Raw genomic sequence first — 19,816 nt, forward strand, 5'->3', positions numbered from 1 at the left:
CCATTATTTTGTTAGATATACTTGCGGATGTTTCCGGGCATTGATCACGGTGAATCAAAGGACGTGGTAGATGTCTGTGAGAGATATAGTGAGATTGGGAACATAGGAATAGGAGTAAGCCATTCAGTCCTTCGAGCCCACTCCAATTAGATCGTGGATGATCTGTACCTCAACTCCATTTACCCATCTTAGCTCCATAGACCTTGATTCTTGCAGGGCTTGACAGGGTAGATGCAGGGAGGATGTTTCCTCTGCCTGGGGGAGTCCGGAACCAGGGGTCACACTCTCAGAATAAGGGGTCGGCCATTTAGGACTGAGATGAGGAGAAACTTCTTCACCCAGAGGGTAGTGAATCTTTGAAATTCTTTACTCCAGAGGGCTGTGGAGGCTCAGTGAGTATATTCAAGTCAGAGATCGATAGATTTTTGAATATTAAGGGAATCAAGGGATATGGGGACAGTGCAAGAAAGTGGTGTTGAGGTAGAAGATCAGCCATGATTTCATTGAGTGGCAGAGCAGGCTCGAGGGGCCGAATGGCCTACTCCTGCTCCTAATTCTTATGTTTTTATGTTCCAATACCCTTCCCTAACAATAAAGACAATGGATTGTGCTAATATTTTAATTAGATCTAAGGAAGGCATATTAGTGAGGCAGATTTTCTGTTGCTGGGGACACATTTAAATTGCAGTGTGCATGGTACGCGAGATCTTCGTAATTTGAATGGCTGTTTAACATCAGCCAGCATGTTTGGTTTTTACATTCACATCTGCTAATGAAACACTGTTTGTCACCTCGCTTTCACAGCACGTGACAGAAAGTTTTCCTGAAATACAGTTTTACTGGAGAATAAATGCTGTGCTTCAAAAAGATGCACGATACAATCTGTGCAATCACACTCAATTCGGTGCAGTGAATTATGGCATGTGTTGGGCACCCAGATTGCTTTTAAATGTATGGAGTAAATCACCTTGCTCCACAAATAGCAATTTCATTTCCCAGCCTCGGCCCCCCAAAAATAATTACCATTATGTAAAGAGGCACCGCCCTTTTTCTGAGCCCCGTCCAATCAAAAGCTACTCAATTATGAATAACCGCGCCTCCAGTCCCAGCAGGTCCAATGGGAACGGTCCGTATGCCTGGTCAGCTGGCCCGCTGTCTTGTGCTGCTAGATGAATGAATGAATGAATGAATGGAAAGTGCCGGGGGGCCAGTGATGGAAGGAAGGGGCGAGGTGCAGGGTTGGAGAGAGAGGGGGAATTAAATCGTGGAGCAGCCTGTCAGAGAAAGCACACACACACACACACACACAGGGCTGGAATAGAGACTGTTTTAACCCACAGCAGCAAAAGGAGGAAAAGTTGAGAGTTTGAAGAGCATTGGAAGAGTTTGAAGAGCCCAGCAGAAGATGGAATGATGCCCGTGGTCGAGGGGAGCAACCGGGATGAAGGGGCGCCGATGCCAGTGGGATGGATGGAGCTGGGCATCGCTGTGAGGAATGGCATGTAGCAGCTTGCAGCAAGCCAGCCTGTCTACTCCTGGAGCCAGCATTGGCAGTCTCCTCCACAAACTCCTGGCCATGCTCTCCCTCTTCAGCCTCTCGCTCTTCTGCTTCTTCTACCTGCTGGCCGGCTGCTGTGACTCCATCCCGCTGGAGCCCCGCAGCCCGGGGCTGGGCTTGAGGACGGCGGCAGAGCCGCTGCCCAGTGACGAGGAGCCCTCATCCGGATCCTACATCCCGAGCGGCCCGGACGGGGCTGAGGCGCAGCAGGGCAGCGGGGCTCCGGAGGCGGCGGGGGCAGCGGGACCGGGACCGGGACATCCAGCCTCCACCCGAGCGCTCAACGGCACGGCCAAAGCGGGCGGCCGCTGGTGGTGCGCTCTGCGGCGGCTGCCCGAGGCTCTCATCATCGGGGTGAAGAAGGGAGGCACCCGGGCGCTGCTGGAGTTCATGCGGCTGCACCCGGCCGTCAGGGCGCTGGGAGCCGAGCCGCACTTCTTCGACAGGCACTACGGCAAGGGGCTGCAGTGGTACAGGTAAGAGAGACAAGGGGGAGGGGGCGGTGGTGGAGGGGTAGCCCGTTAACTATCTGTAGGCAGAGCACCCCCCCCCCCCCCACCACCACCACCCCGGCAAAGGAGGGGGGAGATGGGGAGCCAGATGTTGGGAGAGACCGGTCAGAATCAATAGGAGTGAAGTCCACCAGAGCAGGGACAGAGATACCCTGAACACTCCGAGTGGACACTCCAACCCCTTCACAGCATGGTCAGAAATACTCTGAGCCCTCACAGCAGATACTGTGACTCACTAAGAGCGAACGCCACCAGAACCGGGACAGAGAGACTCTGAACTATCGGAGCAGATACCCTGATCCCTTAGACCAGGGTTAGAAATACTCTGACCTCTCAGACCAGGGACACAGATACCTAAACCCTCAGACCAGGGACACAGATACCCAAACCCTCAGAATAGATTCTCTGAACCCTCAGAGTCGGGGCACAGATACTCCCAATACCCCCAGATACATTACCGAGCAAACTATCCGAGCAGGTGGATAAAGTGCTCAAAACACAAACACAACTGTGCGCTCCTCACTCCATATCGACCCGAGTTGGGAAAGAGCCGGGTTCAGTGTCAGAGATAGAGACAGGTATCTATTTACATCAGAAGTCTACACAAGCTATTAATCTGAGTCGCTCATAACCCATATAAATGTATAATTTATCTATTTGCAGGCTAACAGCCCCATTTACAGTCATTATCTGTGCCCATTTGTCTCTGTTTATCTATTTATCCTATCACATTATTAGCCACTCCTGTAAATTGTCTATTAATCTGTGTAACTATTGCTGTACAATCATTTGCTGTGCCGATCGATGTGTCCAGATACTGTATCATCTATCTATATATTTATCTCTCTACCTACCTATCTCACCATCTTCCTATAAATATCTCTCTCCATCTGCCTATAATACCCATCTGTATGGATATCTGTGTCGTTTTCCCTCTATCGATATCTATCCCTTCTCCCTCTCCCCCATCTATCTTGCTGTCTATTATCTATGTGATCGTCTGGACTTTATTTTGAGCACCTCTCTCACCTGCAGGGGTTCAGCTGAACCTTGAGATGTGTCCCCCCTTGACTTTCTGATCCGTTCTAACTCGACCCCCGCTCCTTGTACCGCCGGGTGCTGCCCAATCGCACGTATCCTCTGTACCCACTCTCACCGCGCCCGTGAAACCGGGAGGGCGAAGAATACTGAGAAACAGGGCAAAGTGTTTAACATGCTTGCCTGTTTCCTCTCCGCTGGCAATGGGTTTAAGGGCTAAAAGCTACAGCATATTTATCCCGTGCAAAAACAAAATGATAGAGACTCGCTAGATGTGCTGGTGTCAATAGTTTAGCTTTACACAGATTGAAATCGAATCTGCAGCCGAGACACAGACCATTCGGCCCACCTGCTCTACATAAGCCGCCTCCAGCCCCAATTGCCTCCCCACCCTGCCCGAATCCCTCCATTCCCCACTTGCCCTTGTGTGCATCAATCCTTCACTGCTGTCTGCCGCGAATGTTCCAGTCAGTTACACATTCTCACCCTCTCTCTCCCTGGTGTTTGACAGGAGCTGGAAGCGATTCTAACAGAGCAGTAGAGCCAGATAGTCTCGCCCTGTACCTGTAATCCAACAGCCAGGCGGTGGGAGAGGGTTGTAATAGGAACGCATTGCAAAGGTACAGGAGGGATAAAACAGCTCCCTGTGTACAGCTCTGTCCGGAGTTTAACAGAACTTACACAGTCCTCATTGTGAGCTCATTAAACCTGGTTAAAAAGGGAGCCTTTTTCAACCCTTACAACCAGAAAAGGTATTTCTCGAATCTATAAACAGTGCGGGGCTGCTTCACATATATTTAAACCATCACGTTCAAGTATTGTTAAATGGGAACCACTAAGAAGGCAGAACTGACCTGCAGCAGATCTGCTAAACTGGCCGAGTGTGAGTAGCAGGGTCTGCTGGAAGGGGTCTGTTTCCCTGATGGGCCATCGCTTCTGATCAGCGTCTGAATGAAAATATTATGGGATGCAATAAAGTGTCAATTTCAATTGCTCATCTTTAACCGCATCTTAAAATCGGAATAGGCTTTATTATTAATATTGTTTTAGTCACCCGCTTGTCAATGAACATCGCACCGAAGACCCTGACAAACGGCCAGTGGTCTGCAGTTTGAAGACAATATTGAATGTGTATTTAATGGATTGCACACGGCGCCCGGGGAATTTCACTGGGATGGAGCGGGAGACGGGTCTATCTGCAGTATTTATATCATGCACGGTGCATTAGTTGGCATGCATTCTATTCCCCCACCTCCCGAGATCTACTGATATCCGCGAACCACAGAGTTAAAGAAAGTGCTGCATAAATATTTGAAGAGACAGACCATTACCCCTTGCTACATTTTAATGGTTTCTGCACGCATGCAGATATAATCTTATGATTTGTGTGTGTGCTGCAGTGTGTTTACTGGGAGAGCAGGTCCCCGCACACTGTGTCACAGTGTAAGTTGGGAAGGTAAAACAGAATCTTTGGAAAATTCATTCACAACTTTAAAAGGGACACATGGGCGCCACCTGGCGGCGTCTCCTGTTCCCATTGTGCTGCTCTCACTGGGCTCATTGACAACAGCTGATTTTTTTCACTATGTGGCACCAATATGTCTTTAAAAAAATCTTTCTTTAAAGAACTGTTTCAACATTGTTGCATTTTATTAGCACGCGGCCCTCGTGAATATTTAGTCAGTCGCAACTTAGACCCTGAATGTGTCAAACTGCAAGACAGCAGAGAAAGAGAGATGGGACAGGGGAAGAGAAACAACATTGAAAAATAAAAGGGAGGTTTGATTTGTTTGAGGTCCTTTCAAAGATGAACCCTCAGGGTAACATTTACACAATAATATCAGTTCAACATTGTCTTACTTTCTAATTGAAATTGTTTCCCAATTTAAGGGTTAAGCGCACACAGATTGTTTGAAACAATTTGTCTTTATATTTGAACATTACTTGATTCATTTAGAAGTAATAATATAGTCAAATGTGCACACGCAATCCTGCTATAATTGAACCCCAAATTATTTACTGATTGATGACCAAATCTGTCGTGCACATTGGCAAAGGCACAGTTGTCCTATTATAACTAATCTAGGATATAATATCGGTGTGCTTTGGAATTCACAACCCCACAGTTCTGTACATGACCCATTCCCAACATTAGCTGTGGGATTGGGCTCAGTAGAAAGAGAGGAGGGGAATGGGGTTGGGAAATCAGCAAGGGAGTCACCCTGGGCCAGCTTCAGGCATCTCCTAGCAACAGGCCTGCGAAGGAGGATTGGCAGAGGCCTGGGGAGCAGGTTTTTGGCACTTTGCAGCTGTGTGTGGTGAAGAATCAGTGGGCATGTGTCATGTCAGTGGTAGGTGACTTTGTTGAGCATTGTAGTGCCATATGTCGGCCACAGAAGGGTAGTGAAACTCTTGACACTGTTACAGCGAAACAATGAGCAGTTAATTACAGGGAAGTCATGTGCCCAGTATATATATATATATATATTAGAATAGAATAACTGAGGAGGATGGAGCAGTGCGGGGTAAACACATTTCTTTTCACGTTTGGGACCTGGGGTTGAACTTTTGGCCGGACTGATGGGATGAAAGAATCTCCTTTCTTTTGGCACTTGGCCAACCTCGAGCCAGTTCCAAGTGCTCGCGAGTCCATAATACAGAGCTGCCCTCAATGTAATACTAGGAAGGGTTTTAAAAAAATATATAATTCTGACCTGGCATACGATGAGAAGACATATTGAAAATTTGGCCAATTCCTGACGGCAATTTTGTGTGTGTGTGTGTGTGTGTGTGTGGAATTTTTATCCTCTTAAATTGGCATTACCAGTCAAAGTCCACCAGCATGGCTGGCATTGTAATACAAATGATGCAGTAAGGGGTTCCCGTGGGGCTTGGGCACTAGACTGTGTTAGCTGTGGCTCAGTGGGTAGCACACTTGCCTCTAAGTCAGAAGGTTGTGGGTTCAAATCCCACTCCAGGGACTTCAGCTCCTAAATCTAGGCTGACACGACACTCCAGTGCAGTGCTGAGGGAGTGCTGCATTGTTGGAGATGCTGTCTTTCGGATGAGATGTTAAACTGAGGCCCCATCTGCCCCCTCGGGTGGACGTAAAAGGTTCCATGGCACTATTTCGAAGAAGAGTAGGAGAGTTATTCCCAGTATCCTGGCTAATATTTATCTCTAAATCAATGTAATAAAAACAGATGATCAGGTCATTATCTGATTGCAGTTTGTGCGAGCTTGCTATGTGCAAATTAGCTGTTGCGTGTCCCACATTACAAAAGTGACTACACTCCAAAAGTACTTAATTGGCTGTAAAGCACTTTGAGATGTCCGGTGGTCATGAAAGGTGCTATATAAATGCAAGTCTTTGTTTCTTTCTAGACGAGGTACTATTCTCTGGATCACGCTATATATAGATGAATGAGGAGCTGGCATGGGGTACTTTATGTGCAAAGATGATCTGATCCAAAATAAGCCTAGGTGCCCTGGATAGCGGCTTAATGTGATGTTCTGACTTTGCCTAATATTTGATGTGTTTTTCATACATTTATTTCAAGTGAGTTGATGTTTCTGCCCAGTTTGAAAATTTAAGAATTCATTAAAAAAATCTGGTAATGAAAATAAAAGCTGGCATTGGTAAATGTGACCATGAAGCTGTCGGATTGTCGTAAAAGTCCAGCTGATTCACTCCTGTCCTTTTTAGGGAAGGAAACCTGCCATCCTTACCCAGTCTGGCCTAAACATGACTCCAGTCCCACATCATCATAGGCAGTCCCTCGGGGTCGAGGATGACTTGCTTCCACACTAAAAATGAGTACTCCGGTGACTGATGAACTCATTTTAAATGGTGGAAGATGCCTGTGCGTGATTTGTTTTAATGTGGGGTGGCCATTGCACACCAGTCACCACACGGGCTGACGGAGCAAGGTCTTGGTCCAGTGGCAAGGGGATCCAAAATGACTGGAGACCAGGCTCCGCCGCATTTGCCAATACATACACAAACACTCAAACATACTCCTACTGTCCTCCTTCCTTCCTCCTTCCCACAGGACCTCTCTCTATGTGGAATTCATAGTCCGCAATGTGAGCCTCACAACTTCACAGCCTCGCTATTGGCCTGTGCTGCACCTTCCGTTGGTCTGTCCACACTGCTCCACCTCTGGGCTCCGACCTCTCCGCTCCTCCATGCCTCGTCCATCCTCTCCTCGCCCGTCCCGACCTCCGCTCCTCGCCCGTCCCGACCTCCGCTCCTCGCCGCTCCCCGACCTCCGCACCTCGCCGCTCCCCGACCTCCGCACCTCGCCGCTCCCCGACCTCCGCTCCTCGCCGCTCCCCGACCTCCGCTCCTCGCCGCTCCCCGACCTCCGCTCCTCGCCGCTCCCCGACCTCCGCACCTCGCCGCTCCCCGACCTCCGCACCTCGCCGCTCCCCGACCTCCGCACCTCGCCGCTCCCCGACCTCCGCTCCTCGCCGCTCCCCGACCTCCGCTCCTCGCCGCTCCCCGACCTCCGCTCCTCGCCGCTCCCCGACCTCCGCTCCCCGACCTCCGCACCTCGCCGCTCCCCGACCTCCGCTCCTCGCCGCTCCCCGACCTCCGCTCCTCGCCGCTCCCCGACCTCCGCTCCTCGCCGCTCCCCGACCTCCGCTCCTCGCCGCTCCCCGACCTCCGCTCCTCGCCGCTCCCCGACCTCCGCTCCTCGCCGCTCCCCGACCTCCGCTCCTCGCCGCTCCCCGACCGCCGCTCCCCGACCTCCGCTCCTCGCCGCTCCCCGACCTCCGCTCCTCGCCGCTCCCCGACCTCCGCTCCTCGCCGCTCCCCGACCTCCGCTCCCCGACCTCCGCTCCTCGCCGCTCCCCGACCTCCGCTCCTCGCCGCTCCCCGACCTCCGCTCCTCGCCGCTCCCCGACCTCCGCTCCACGTTGTTGATTCTGCTGCTGTGGTGGCTAGCTTTTTTTGATTTGCCCACAGCTCCAGCCTCACGCTCCAATCTCCAAACTCCAGTCCTGCACCAATGTGGTTGACTCACAACTGCCCTCGAAAGTGGCTCAGCCAGCCACTCAGTTGTGTGAGACCACTACAATAAATTCCACACAATACTTGCAGTGGCTCAAGAAGGCGGCTCACCACCACCTTCTCAGGGCAACTAAGCCCACCTTGCCAGCGATGCCCACACCCCGAGAACAAATTTTAAAAGAAGAAAAGTTTCATCTCCCGCAGACTGTTTGTTTAATCCTGCTTGAAGATTGTGCTTTACAGCAGCGTAGGATGGGAAATTATCATCTCCCAGTTGGAGAGCCTATTTATATAGGTTTGTGTTACTGTGCAGAGGATGTGTCTTTGCTGAATGTGAAATTCATGTGAATGCTCCCACTCTTGTTGGTGAAAAATAGGGACGTGTCATCTATCTATCTCTATCTCTATCTCTATCTCTATCTCTATCTCTATCTCTATCTCTATCTCTATCTCTATCTCTATCTCTATCTCTATCTCTATCTCTATCTCTATCTCTCTACCTACCTTCACAGCCACCAATGGTGTGGTGATGGACAAGAGACCGTAGTTGGAGGAACGCAGAGTTTTGGGGGGGTTGAAGTGCTGTATGAGATTATAGAGAGGGGCAAGGCCATGGAGGGATTTGAATGTGAGGATGAGAATTTTAAATCGAGGCTTCTGGGGACCGGGAGCCAATGTGCATTGGGTGTATGGGATTTAGTGTCTGTGTTTTATTTTGTAACAGTTGACAGGCATCATTCACTTGACTTGGCAAAAATGAATATCAATAGTTGGGCTGATTTTCCTCGAGCACTTGCCTGAGTGAAATTAATGGAGCAAAATTGGGCAAGCGTATAATCCTCCCCACCTGATTTCCCTCTACACGCCCTGACCAAGCGATGCTTTATGCCCAAGCCCTAAAGAGGAAGATCTAGCCTCTTTATGAGTGGCATAAATCTGATCATTTATCCACATGACCGGTTGGCTATTGTTGTGGCTCTTGTGAAATTTGTTACTTTGGTATCTGAAACAGACTTGTCCTGTGCAAAGGTTCATGATTTTGCTTTTGCTCCAATCTGGGGCAATGGAATCTGTGTGTTTTTTTGTGTAGTGTTTTGGGGAAATTAGCAATTGCTGTGCCTCGTTCAGATTACTCTGAAAATGCAAATACTGAAAGAAAAAGAAAGACTTGCATTTCTATAGCACCTTTCACGACCACTGGATGTCCCAAAGCATTTTACCACCAATAAAGTACTTTTTGACGTGTAGTCACTGTTGCAATGTAGGAAACACTGCAGCTAATTTGCATACAGCAAGCTCCCACAAACAGCAATGTGATAATGACCAGATAATTTTTTTTTAGTGATGTTGATTGAGTGTTAAATATCGGCTGGGACGCTGGGGATTACTCTCCTGCTCGCCTTCAAAATAGTGCCATAGGATTGTTTATAGACACATGAGAAAGCAGACAGGGAGGTAGAAATTGCCCCCACCCGAAACTGCAACCAACTGAGCCACAGCTGACACTGTGAATTTGTTACAAGGCTCCATGATCTCTACCATAGTCCCACCTCAATAAGGAGTCTCTTCCTTGTGCATTTCACCCATTGCTGTGTTTTCTAGCCAGTCAGAATGGACCTTGGGCTCATCATCACAAGGACTGTCTATTTCCTCATCCACAACATTACCCATCTCTGCCCTGTCTCGGCCCATTTGCTGCTGAAACCCTTATCCATGCTTTTGTTCCCTCCAGACTAGGCAATTCCAATGCTCTCCCAGCCAGCCTCACATCCTCCACCCTCCATAATATTCGGCTCGTCCAGAACTTCGCTACCTGTACCCTAGCCTGCATCAGGTCTCAGTCACCCATGGCTCCCAGTCCTCTTAATACCTCAAATTCAAAAATTGTAGTTCTCACATTTAAACCCTTTCATGGCCTCACCCCTCCACTCCCCCCTCCCCCCCCCCCCCCCCAGCTCTGTAACCTTATCTAGATCTACACCCCCTTCAAACTCTCTGCTCCTCTGTCTCTGGCCCTTTGTGTAGCTTCTCTTCACTGCATCATTGGTGGATGTGCAATCATCTGCATTGGCCCCACACGGGGAGATATTAGGACAGATAATCAAAAGCTTGGTCAAAGAGGTAGGTTTTAAGTAGCGGCTTAAAGGAAGAGAGTTTTTTTTTAAAGGAGGGAATTCCAGACTTTAGGGCCCAGGCAGCTGAAAGCACGGCTGCCAATGGTGGAGTGATTAAAATAGGAGATGTGCAAAAGGCCAGAATTGGAACAGCGCAGAAATCACGGAGGGTTGTAGCGCTGGAAGAAATTGGGTTGGATCTTCTTAACACAGTTCCTATTGGATGAAGACCCACTGGGCAAATTGCTTCTAATCCACCACTAAGTTGGCAGTCTCACTCAGAGGTTTAAAGAAAGAAAATTAATTGTTGTTAATTTCTGCCACAAATTATGCAGGGAGTGAAGAACCTAAACCCGTTTAATCTGGGATTGTTCTCTTTAGAGCTAAGAAGGTTAGGGGAGATTTAATAGAGGTGCTCAAAATTATGAGGGGTTTTGAGGAGTCGATAGGGAGAAACTGTTTCCACACCCAGGACGATCGGTAACCAGAGGGCACAGAGCTAAGACAACTGGCAAAAAAGTCATGGGGAGATGGGGAGAATTTATTTTTTTACTCAGTGAGTGGTTCTGATCTAGAATGCTCTGCCTGAAAGGGTGATGGAAGCAGATTCGAAAGTAACATTCAAAGGAGAATTGGATAAATACTTAAAAAAGAAAACGTTTGCAGAGCTATGGGGACGGAGCACGGGAGTGGGGTTAATTGGATAGCTCTTTCAAAGAGCCGGTACAGACACAGTGGGCCGAATGGCTTTCTTCTGTATCGTAACGATTCAATTGCTTTTCAGTTGAAAATCTTCCTGTGTTGGAGACAGCATGGCGGCGTGTCTGGAGATCTGTCAGTGTGACGGACTGTTTTACATCTGCAATCAAGGAGAAGACCAGCTCACTCGCTCCTAGATACATTTTTCAGAAGCTATCTGAGAACTGGCAGAATTGTTAATGAAAGCGAGGAAATAAATACCTGCAGCACAGAGCCACCCCACACCAAATGAATTGTCTGCTTTCTTAAAACAACAAACAATTAGTTCCAGTCCTCTGGAGTGCCCTGTGTCAGCTTGCGAGCGTTCCAATTATTTTGTTTGATGGTTAGAAAGAAGAAGCAGAATGAATGCTTCAGCCTTTGAGTTGGGTATGTCACTGCACTTTTGGAGAGGATTTTAGCTCAGCCCCTTGCAAATATTTCTGGAGAGTTAGACATCAGTAAGTTCCATAATTTTTTGACTAAAATTATTTCACTGACTGTCACTGAGCCGCTATTTCTGTGAGGGGTGTGGATCAAATGAATTTAGTTGTTGGGTTTAAACCCATGTTGGGGTAACAGAGTGAAGGAGGTTGGTTACGACAACAAAAACTTGTATTTATCTCGCGCCTTTAATGTAGTGAAATGTCCCAAGGTGCTTCACAGGAGTATTATGCGCTAAAAATTTGACACTGAACCGCATTAGTATAAATTAGCGCAGGTGACCAAAAGCCTGGTCAAAGAGGTAGGTTTTAAGGAGTGTCCTGAAGGAGGAAAGAGATGTAGAGAGGCGGAGAGGTTTAGTCAGGGAGTTCCAGAGCTTGGGGCCTAGGCAAAAGAAGGCACGGCCACTGTGAACATGCTCTCCCTGTGAGGAGACGTGTTGAGCAATTATAATCAGGGATGCTCAGGAGGGCAGAATTAGAGGAGCGCACACATCTCGAGGGATTATGGGACTGAAGGAGATTACAGAGATAAGGATTACTGTCTCTCTAAACCAATAACTGCCAAAATAATTTAGATTTTTTTTTTTAAACTGCCACAGAATCACCAGCTCCCTTCTCCCTCCACCCTGTGCCAATAATTTAATTAGTCCAGAAATCGCAACGTGGCAAGAAGTGCGTTAGGGCTCTGCCAATCTGCACCAATATTCTCTCAGCACGTCTCCTCATGGAGAGCGTGTTTACAGTACACTTGGCAACCTGAAAATCAGTTTGTGGATTTCCAATTAGCTTGAACTGGAGACTCTTTCTTCATTGACCGCTAAATCCCATTGCAGATTAAAGCTGTGGCATTTTGTTTTTATTCTCAATATGTGGACGATACTGGCAAGGTCACATTGATTGCCTGTCCCTAGTTGCCCTGAGAAGGTGATGGTGGGCCTTCTCCTTGAACCGCTGCAGTCCACGTGGTTATGGTGCTCCCACAATGGTAGGGAATTACCCATATTGGCAATGGAGGAACGGTGATATATCTCAGGATGATGTGTAACTGGAAGGGAACGTAGAAAGAACAAAAGACTTGCATTTATATAGTGCCTTTCACAACCTTAAGACAACCAAAAGTGCTTTATTGAAATACTTTTGAAGTGTAGTCACTGTTGTAATGTAGGAAATGCAGCAGACAATTTGCACACAGCAAGCTCTCACAAACAGCAATGCGATAATGACCAGATCATTTGTTTTTTGTGACATTGATTGAGGGATAAACATTGGCAAGGACACTGTTGATAACTCACCATCTCTTCTTCAAATTAGTGCCATGGGATCTTTTCCGTCCACCTGAGAGAGCAGAGGTGGCCTCGGTTTAATGTCTCCTCCAAAAGACGGCACCTCCGACAGTGCAGCACTGCTCTGGAGTGTCAGCTTAGCTCAAATCTCTGGAGTGGGGCTTGAACCCACAATCTTCTGACTCAGAGGCTAGAGTGTTACTGATGGAGCCAAAGCTGACATTACATGGTCATGGTGTTCCTATGATATTGCTGCACTTGTCCAGATTACTGAGATGTGACTGTACTTCCTCTGATTGGATTACTGATCTGAGACTGTAGTCTCTCTGTTAGGGAGTGGGACTGCATGTCCATCCATGACAATCACACTGAGATCCATAGTTCGCTGACTGAAAACACATTGCCTGTAGAAAATGTTCAATCCTATATTTGCCATCTGGCGATGCTCCAATTATTGTGCAGTTTTCTGATGTTACCTCCTCTCAGACTCCCACTCACACTCCTTTCTCCTACGTTTTCTCACACTTGCCTCTCACTGAGGTTGCCGATTCCAAGTTTCCCGCAGTTTAATGGGCTTGAGCAATAACAGTCACCACAGGGGCACTATATTCATTTTAATGTGTGGGTGTTTAATGAAAAATTGCGTGTCCTGTGATAATTGCATCATAAGTCACCCTGCAGTGACTGTTATTACTAAATTATATTTTGTAAAAGATTAAGGAATAAAAAGCACATTGCAAAGGACAAAAGAGTCGCGGCAGCCTTTAAGTTTCAAATAGCTGTGGTACTGAGCAAAGAGTCCTGGAGCAAAAAGGAAACAAAAATCAGCGCTGTGTGATCGTGATCTTAAAAAGAAAGGCAACCATTGATGGTCATTGCCAGTCCTCCTCCAGCCCTACAACCCATCCTATCTCTGTAACTCCTCCAGCCCTGCAACCCATCCTATCTCTGTAACTCCTCCAGCCCTACAAGCCATCCTATCTCTGTAACTCCTCCAGCCCTACAAGCCATCCTATCTCTGTAACTCCTCCAGCCCTACAACCCATCCTATCTCTGTAACTCCTCCAGCCCTACAACCCATCCTATCTCTGTAACTCCTCCAGCCCTACAACCCATCCTATCTCTGTAACTCCTCCAGCCCTACAACCCATCCTATCTCTGTAACTCCTCCAGCCCTGTAACCCATCCTATCTCTGTAACTCCTCCAGCCCTACAACCCTCTGAGTTATCTGCGTTCCTCTATTTCTAGCCTCTTGCGTATCCCTGATTTTAATTAGTCTACCATTGGCAACCACGCCTTTAGTTGCCTGGGTCCTAAGCTGTAGAATTCTCTCCCTAAAATTTTCCGCCTCTCTCCCTCTCTCTCCTCCTTTAAAATGCTCCTTCAAATCTACCTCTTTGACCAAGCTTTTGGTCATCTGTCTTAATATAACTTTATGTGGCTTGGTGTAAAATTTTGTTTGATAATGCTCCTGTGAAGTGCCTTGTGATGTTTTTGTAAGTTAAAGTCACTATATAAATGCAAAATATAAACTGAAAATGCTGGAAATACTCAACATGTCAGGCAGCATCTGTGGCGAGAGGAACAGAGTTCAGGTTTCAGGTCGATGGCCTTTTGTCAGAATTGGAAAATGTTACAGATATCTGGGTTTTAAGCAAGTCCACAGACAGGGAAAGGGAGGGGTGGAGGGGAGTACCCTGAAACGTGGGGGTGTCGGGTGAGGACCGGATTGATGCGATACCCCCCTGCATTGTTCAATATCTTGATCACATTCACGCTGTAAGCTCTCAGATGAAGAGTGGCCTAATAATTGAGATACTGGAAGGTGACAGGTGCCTGTGGAACTGTATCTCAGCGTGAGTCAGCACCTTCAGTGCAACGGGGGAGGGAGGTTGTGATTGGAAGAATAAAAATGCAGGGAAAAATGAGTTGTTTCTGTCCTCATGAACAGCCCCTTTCATTTGTTCCAATCATTTGATGGGTAATTGGATTATAATTTTGTTGGTGATTACTTTACTTAAACCCTGCCTCTCTCCCCATTCATAAAGCATTAATTTGTCTTTCTCTCTTGCATGCAATGCAAATAGTCAGTCACCTCATTGACCTGCTCCAAAATAAATGGTCCATGCCCACTGTTCTATGTTTTTATTTGCTCTTGATTGGCATTTCACGGAGCCCCTTTGATTTTGATGTGTAATGTTGGCCAATTAAACTTTCTTTTATAGTAGATTTATTGCATGTTCCTGTGTATCTATCAGCTGTGGCTCAGCGGCAGCGCACTTGTCTCTGAGTCGGAAAGCTGTGTGTTCCCATTACAGGGACGTGAGCACATAATCCAAGCTGACACTCCAGTGCAGTACTGAAGGAGCACTCACTGATGGAGTGCAGTCTTTCTGATGAGATGGCAAGTATCTGCGGCTGAACTTGACTGTTCGCAATCTTGGTGTCGTATTTGACCCCGCGATGAGCTTCCCACCACGTATCCGCACCATCACTGAGACTGCCTATTTTCACCTCAGTAATTCCACCCTTGCCTCGGCTCATCTGCTGCTGAATCCCTCATCCGTGCCTTTGTTACATCTAGATCTGACTATTCCAACGCAGTCCTGGCCAGCCTCCCATCTTTCGCCCTTCATAAACTTAAGATCGTCTAAAACTCTGCAGCCCGTGTCCTAACTCGCGCCAAGTTCCGTTCACCCATCACCCCTGTGCTCGCTGACCTACATTGGCTGCTGGTTAAGTAATGCCTCGATTTCAAAATTCTCATTCTTGTTTTCAAAACCCTCCATTGCCTCGCCCCTCCCTATCTCTGTAATCTCCTCCAGCCCCACAAACATCTGAGCTGTCTGCGCTCCTCCAATTCTGGCCTCTTGTGCATCCCCGATTTTCATCGCTCCACCATTGGCAGCCGTGCTTTCAACTGCCTCGGACCTAAGCTCTGGAAATCCCTCCCTAAACCTCACTGCCTCTCTACCCCTCTTTTCTCATTTAAGATGCTCCTTAAAACCTATCCCTTTGACCAAGCTGTGCCCTAGAATCTCCTCGTGTGGCTCTGTGTCAAATTTAGTTTGGCAGCACTCCTGTGAAGAACCTTGGGACGTTTTACGGAGTATGGAGATAGAGTACAATGTGGGAAAATGTGAGGTTATCCACTTTGGCAGAAAAAATAGAAAAGCAAATTATAATTAAATGGAGAAAAATTGCAAAGTGCTGCAGTACAGAGGGACCTAATGGTCCTTGTGCATGAAACACAAAAAGTTAGTATGCAGGTACAGCAAGTAATTAGGAAGGCACATGGAACATTGGCCTTTATTGCAAGGGGGATAGAGTATAAAAGCAGAGAAATCCTGCTACAACTGTACAGGGTATTGGTGAGGCCACACCTAGAGTACTGTGTACAGTTTTGGTCTCCGTATTTAAGGAAGGATATACTTGAATTGGAGGCTGTTCAGAGGCAGTTCACTCAGTTGATTCTGGAGATGAGGGGTTGACTTATGAAGATAAGTTGAGTAGGTTGAGAAGCGATCTTATCGAAACATACAAGATAATGAGAGGGCTCGACAAGGGTGGATGCAGAGAGGATATTTCCACTCAGAGGGGAAATTAAAACTAGCGGGCAGAGTCTCAGAATAAGGGGCCGCCCATTTAAAACTGAGATGAGGAGAAATTTCTTCTCTCGGCGGGTTGTAAATCTGTATAATTCTCTGCCCCAGAGAGCTGTGGAGGCTGGATCATTGAATATATTTGAGGCGGAGATAGACAGATTTTTGAGCGACAAGGGAATAAAGGGTTATGGGGAGCAGGAGGGAAATGGAGCTGAGTCCATGATCAGATCAGCAATGATCTTATTGAATGGCGGAGCAGGCTCGAGGGGCCGAATGGCCTACTCCTGCTCCTACTTCTTATATTCTTATGTTATAATGTTAAAGGCACTATATAAATGCAATTAGTTATTGTTGCTCTTGAGATGTTAAAAGAGCCTGCCCTCTGAAGTGGACATAAGAGATCCCATGGCACTGTTTGGAAAGCAGGAGGCTTTCTCCTGGTGTCCTAGACAATATTTATCCCTCAACCAGCATTACTAAAACAGATTATCTGGTCATTATCACATTGCTGATTGTGGGAGATTACTGTGTGCAAATTGGCTGCTGCGCTTCCTACATTACAACAGCGACTATACTTCAAAAGTACTTCATTGGCTGTAAAACACTTTGGGAAGTCCTGAGGTTGTGAAAGGGGCCATATTAATGCAAGCCTCTCTTTTTCTTTTTCAACAAATCCGTGCTCCCCTAGGGCTCAGTGGGCTAATCCCGGTGTTGCCCAGTGTGGTCCTGAGTCATTTAGCAATGGAAGGTCCCTGGTTTGATCTCTGGCCGGTGATGTGGACCTTTTGTTTACACTTTGAAAGCACTTCATTGGCAGTGAAGCATTTTGGGATGTCATGAGATTGCAAAAAGAGCTATATAGATGCAAGTCTTCCTTCCTTCTTTCTTCTCTCCAATGTGAAGAATGGCAAACTACAGATAATGGAGATAATTTTGTGAGACTTCCACTGCTCGTGCAAAGCCTCACTAGATGAGAGTTGTGGTCGGTGATAGATGCTTGCAATTTCTAAGGGGTTTCACTCGCGAGAGATTGGCAGAACCTAATAATGGAATGGTGTAGACAGCTATTTACACTGTCTCTTCCGGGTCTCCACTGAAGTCACAACAGGGAGATTGGGCGAACGCTGTGGAAACTTAAGGCCAGATCTTTGTGCACCATGGCTCCAATTCTCTCACCCACATTTGTCACTAGGGAGGCTCGGAGTTGGCAGAGGAACCTACCAATATGGCTGCTAATAATGAAGTAGGCATTGACTTGCACAGATTGCCTTGTTCCAGACATTTCTGAAAGTATTCCTTTTCATATGAGACAACTTGCGGGAGATTTTCTGGGAGTGACAAATATTAGAACTTTTGGGAAGCTTGTAACACACATCTGTAACCTAACTTTCCCGATGTTCCTTCCATTAATTTAAACGGGAGAATCGGGTGGCTTACTTTACAAGCATCTTAGCCATGCATCAGTAGATAGCTTTCTCATCTCTGAGTCAGATGGTTGTGGGTTCAAGCCCCACTCCAGGCATTTGAGCACAAAACATAGGCTGACATTCCAGTGTAGTACCGAGGCATTGCTGCACTGTCAGAGGTGTATTTTTGGATGAAGCATTAAACTGAGGCTCCAGCTGCCCTCTCTGGTGGATGCAAAATATTCTGTGGCACTATTCGAAGAAGAGATGCAAGATTCTCCCTGGTATTCTGGCCAATATTTTTCCCTCAACCAATGTCACTAGAACTGATGATCTGATCATTGCCACGTTGCTGTCGGACCTTGCTGTAAGCAATTTGGCTGCTACATTGCAATAATGACCACACTTGAAAAGTACTTCATTGGCTGTAAAGCACTTTGGGATGTCCTGAGATCGTGAAAGGTGCTCTATAAATGCAAGTTCTTTCTTCCTTTACAGGAATGCCCTTTGAACCGCCTGACCTTTCGATATTTGCTGTGCTCAGAAGGTCCAGTGCGTTTGGGTGCAGACCCAGGAAAACCTCCCTTGGTGTGTTGTGGCAGACACCTCTGGGCCTCCAGCACGCTCAACTCGCCAGCCCCGAAAACCTGAGGATTCTCCGGTGGAATTCCTCTGTGGCTTTGGCCAGAATCCACTGGACCAGCCTGGAACTAAGCCGGAAGCTGGATAAACTGGGTCCTAATCTTGTGCCCAGGATTCTGAGATGGGCATAGGAGGGGTGTGGCTCCATACATTGGGAGATTCCATGTGCCCTGGACCCATTGGGACCCGGCGTTCAGTTGGTGGCGGCTAGCCTGGATAGATCGTGCATGCCTCGCCAACCATAGTGGAAATCTGGGACCACCTAGAGATCCAGGCTGGGATTAAGGTCTGGATCCCTGGGAATAGTGTTATTTAGTAGCCCCCTTACAAAGGGAGCTGGGGGATGAGACTGAACGCCTCCCCCCTGCCCCCAGACTGGTCACCTCCAATGGGCTTCCCTTCATTGAGACTATGTGTGTTCCAGATGGGCCACTTGTGGCACGTGCACCTACCATTGGTGCACAAATCAGGGGATGTCTCCTTGCCCTCAGGATGTCTGCTGGAGTCAGAGTTCCTAGCTGGTGCATCCTGACACTTGTACTGAGATGCTCCCAATTGCCGATTTTCAGGACTGCCATCTGTAGTTCTGGGTGTTGACTTGATTCAGTTGGTGGCAAACCCCCCTGAATCAGAGAGTTCTGGATTGAAATCGTGCATTTTATGATGAGTGTTTATACTCATGAGGGCTCAACCCAGGCTTGTCAGTCGTCCAATGCAACACGAGTGACCATCTCCCCTCGCAACGTTGGGGACAGAAATAAGTTTCTTTGTGGTCAAGTTTACTCCACAATGACGCTTCTATGAATGGAAAATTGGCACCAAGTCAATCCTTTGTGGGAGACTCATTCATCTGTACCTGTGCCAGGCTGCTCTGCAAAACTCTACAATTCTGTTGATAGTTGACCTGCAAGCCTGGCTCATTGGAGAAGTGCAACAATCACTGGGAGCTGGGATTCCTCCCACTTGACCCTACAGCCCAATCCATTAACGTCCGGTCCTAGCTCACTCTGTAGCAGGATACTCACCAGTGCTCAGTGTTAGTGAGCTACATAGGTTTAGCTGATTAAAGCCTAGCGCTAACTGTTTGTCTACTTGGGAATCCTTTAATTTCAGCTTTTGTCAACCAGTGGCCAAATTCTCTATGCTTCGATAATTGGGTGATATCCCAATGGAAGAGTTCACTCTATATCCGGCAAACAGAAACTCTGGGGGTGAAATTGTCCCGCGCCCTGATTGGGAGTGGTAACAGCGGGGGGCCGGGACTCTCGGGACGTCCCGTCCCCAGCCGCTGAATTGGGTTTACTGCCCCTCAAAGGAAGTGGAGTGGGGCGGTTCCCGGGGCGCTAATGGGGCGGTGTGGCGCTTAAAGCGGAGGGCCGCTGAGCACTCTGCGTAGCCCCTGATGGCCTCCACTGGCCACCAGGGCAGTATGGGATCGGGCCTGCAGCCCACGCTA

General features: G+C 47.7%; 1 protein-coding gene across 1 annotated transcript in view; it reads left to right on the top strand.

The window, feature by feature from the left end:
* Window positions 1-1,495: 1,495 nt before the first annotated feature.
* The window catches only part of hs3st3l (heparan sulfate (glucosamine) 3-O-sulfotransferase 3-like), a 159,716-nt gene continuing 141,395 nt past the window's right edge, over window positions 1,496-19,816 (top strand). Inside the window, exon 1 of the mRNA XM_070856832.1 lies at window positions 1,496-2,034. Coding sequence (XP_070712933.1) covers window positions 1,496-2,034 — 539 coding nt within the window. The remainder of the gene's footprint in view (window positions 2,035-19,816) is intronic.

This window comes from Pristiophorus japonicus, chromosome 16, assembly GCF_044704955.1.
Source record: "Pristiophorus japonicus isolate sPriJap1 chromosome 16, sPriJap1.hap1, whole genome shotgun sequence".
Classification (NCBI taxonomy): Eukaryota; Metazoa; Chordata; class Chondrichthyes; family Pristiophoridae; genus Pristiophorus; species Pristiophorus japonicus.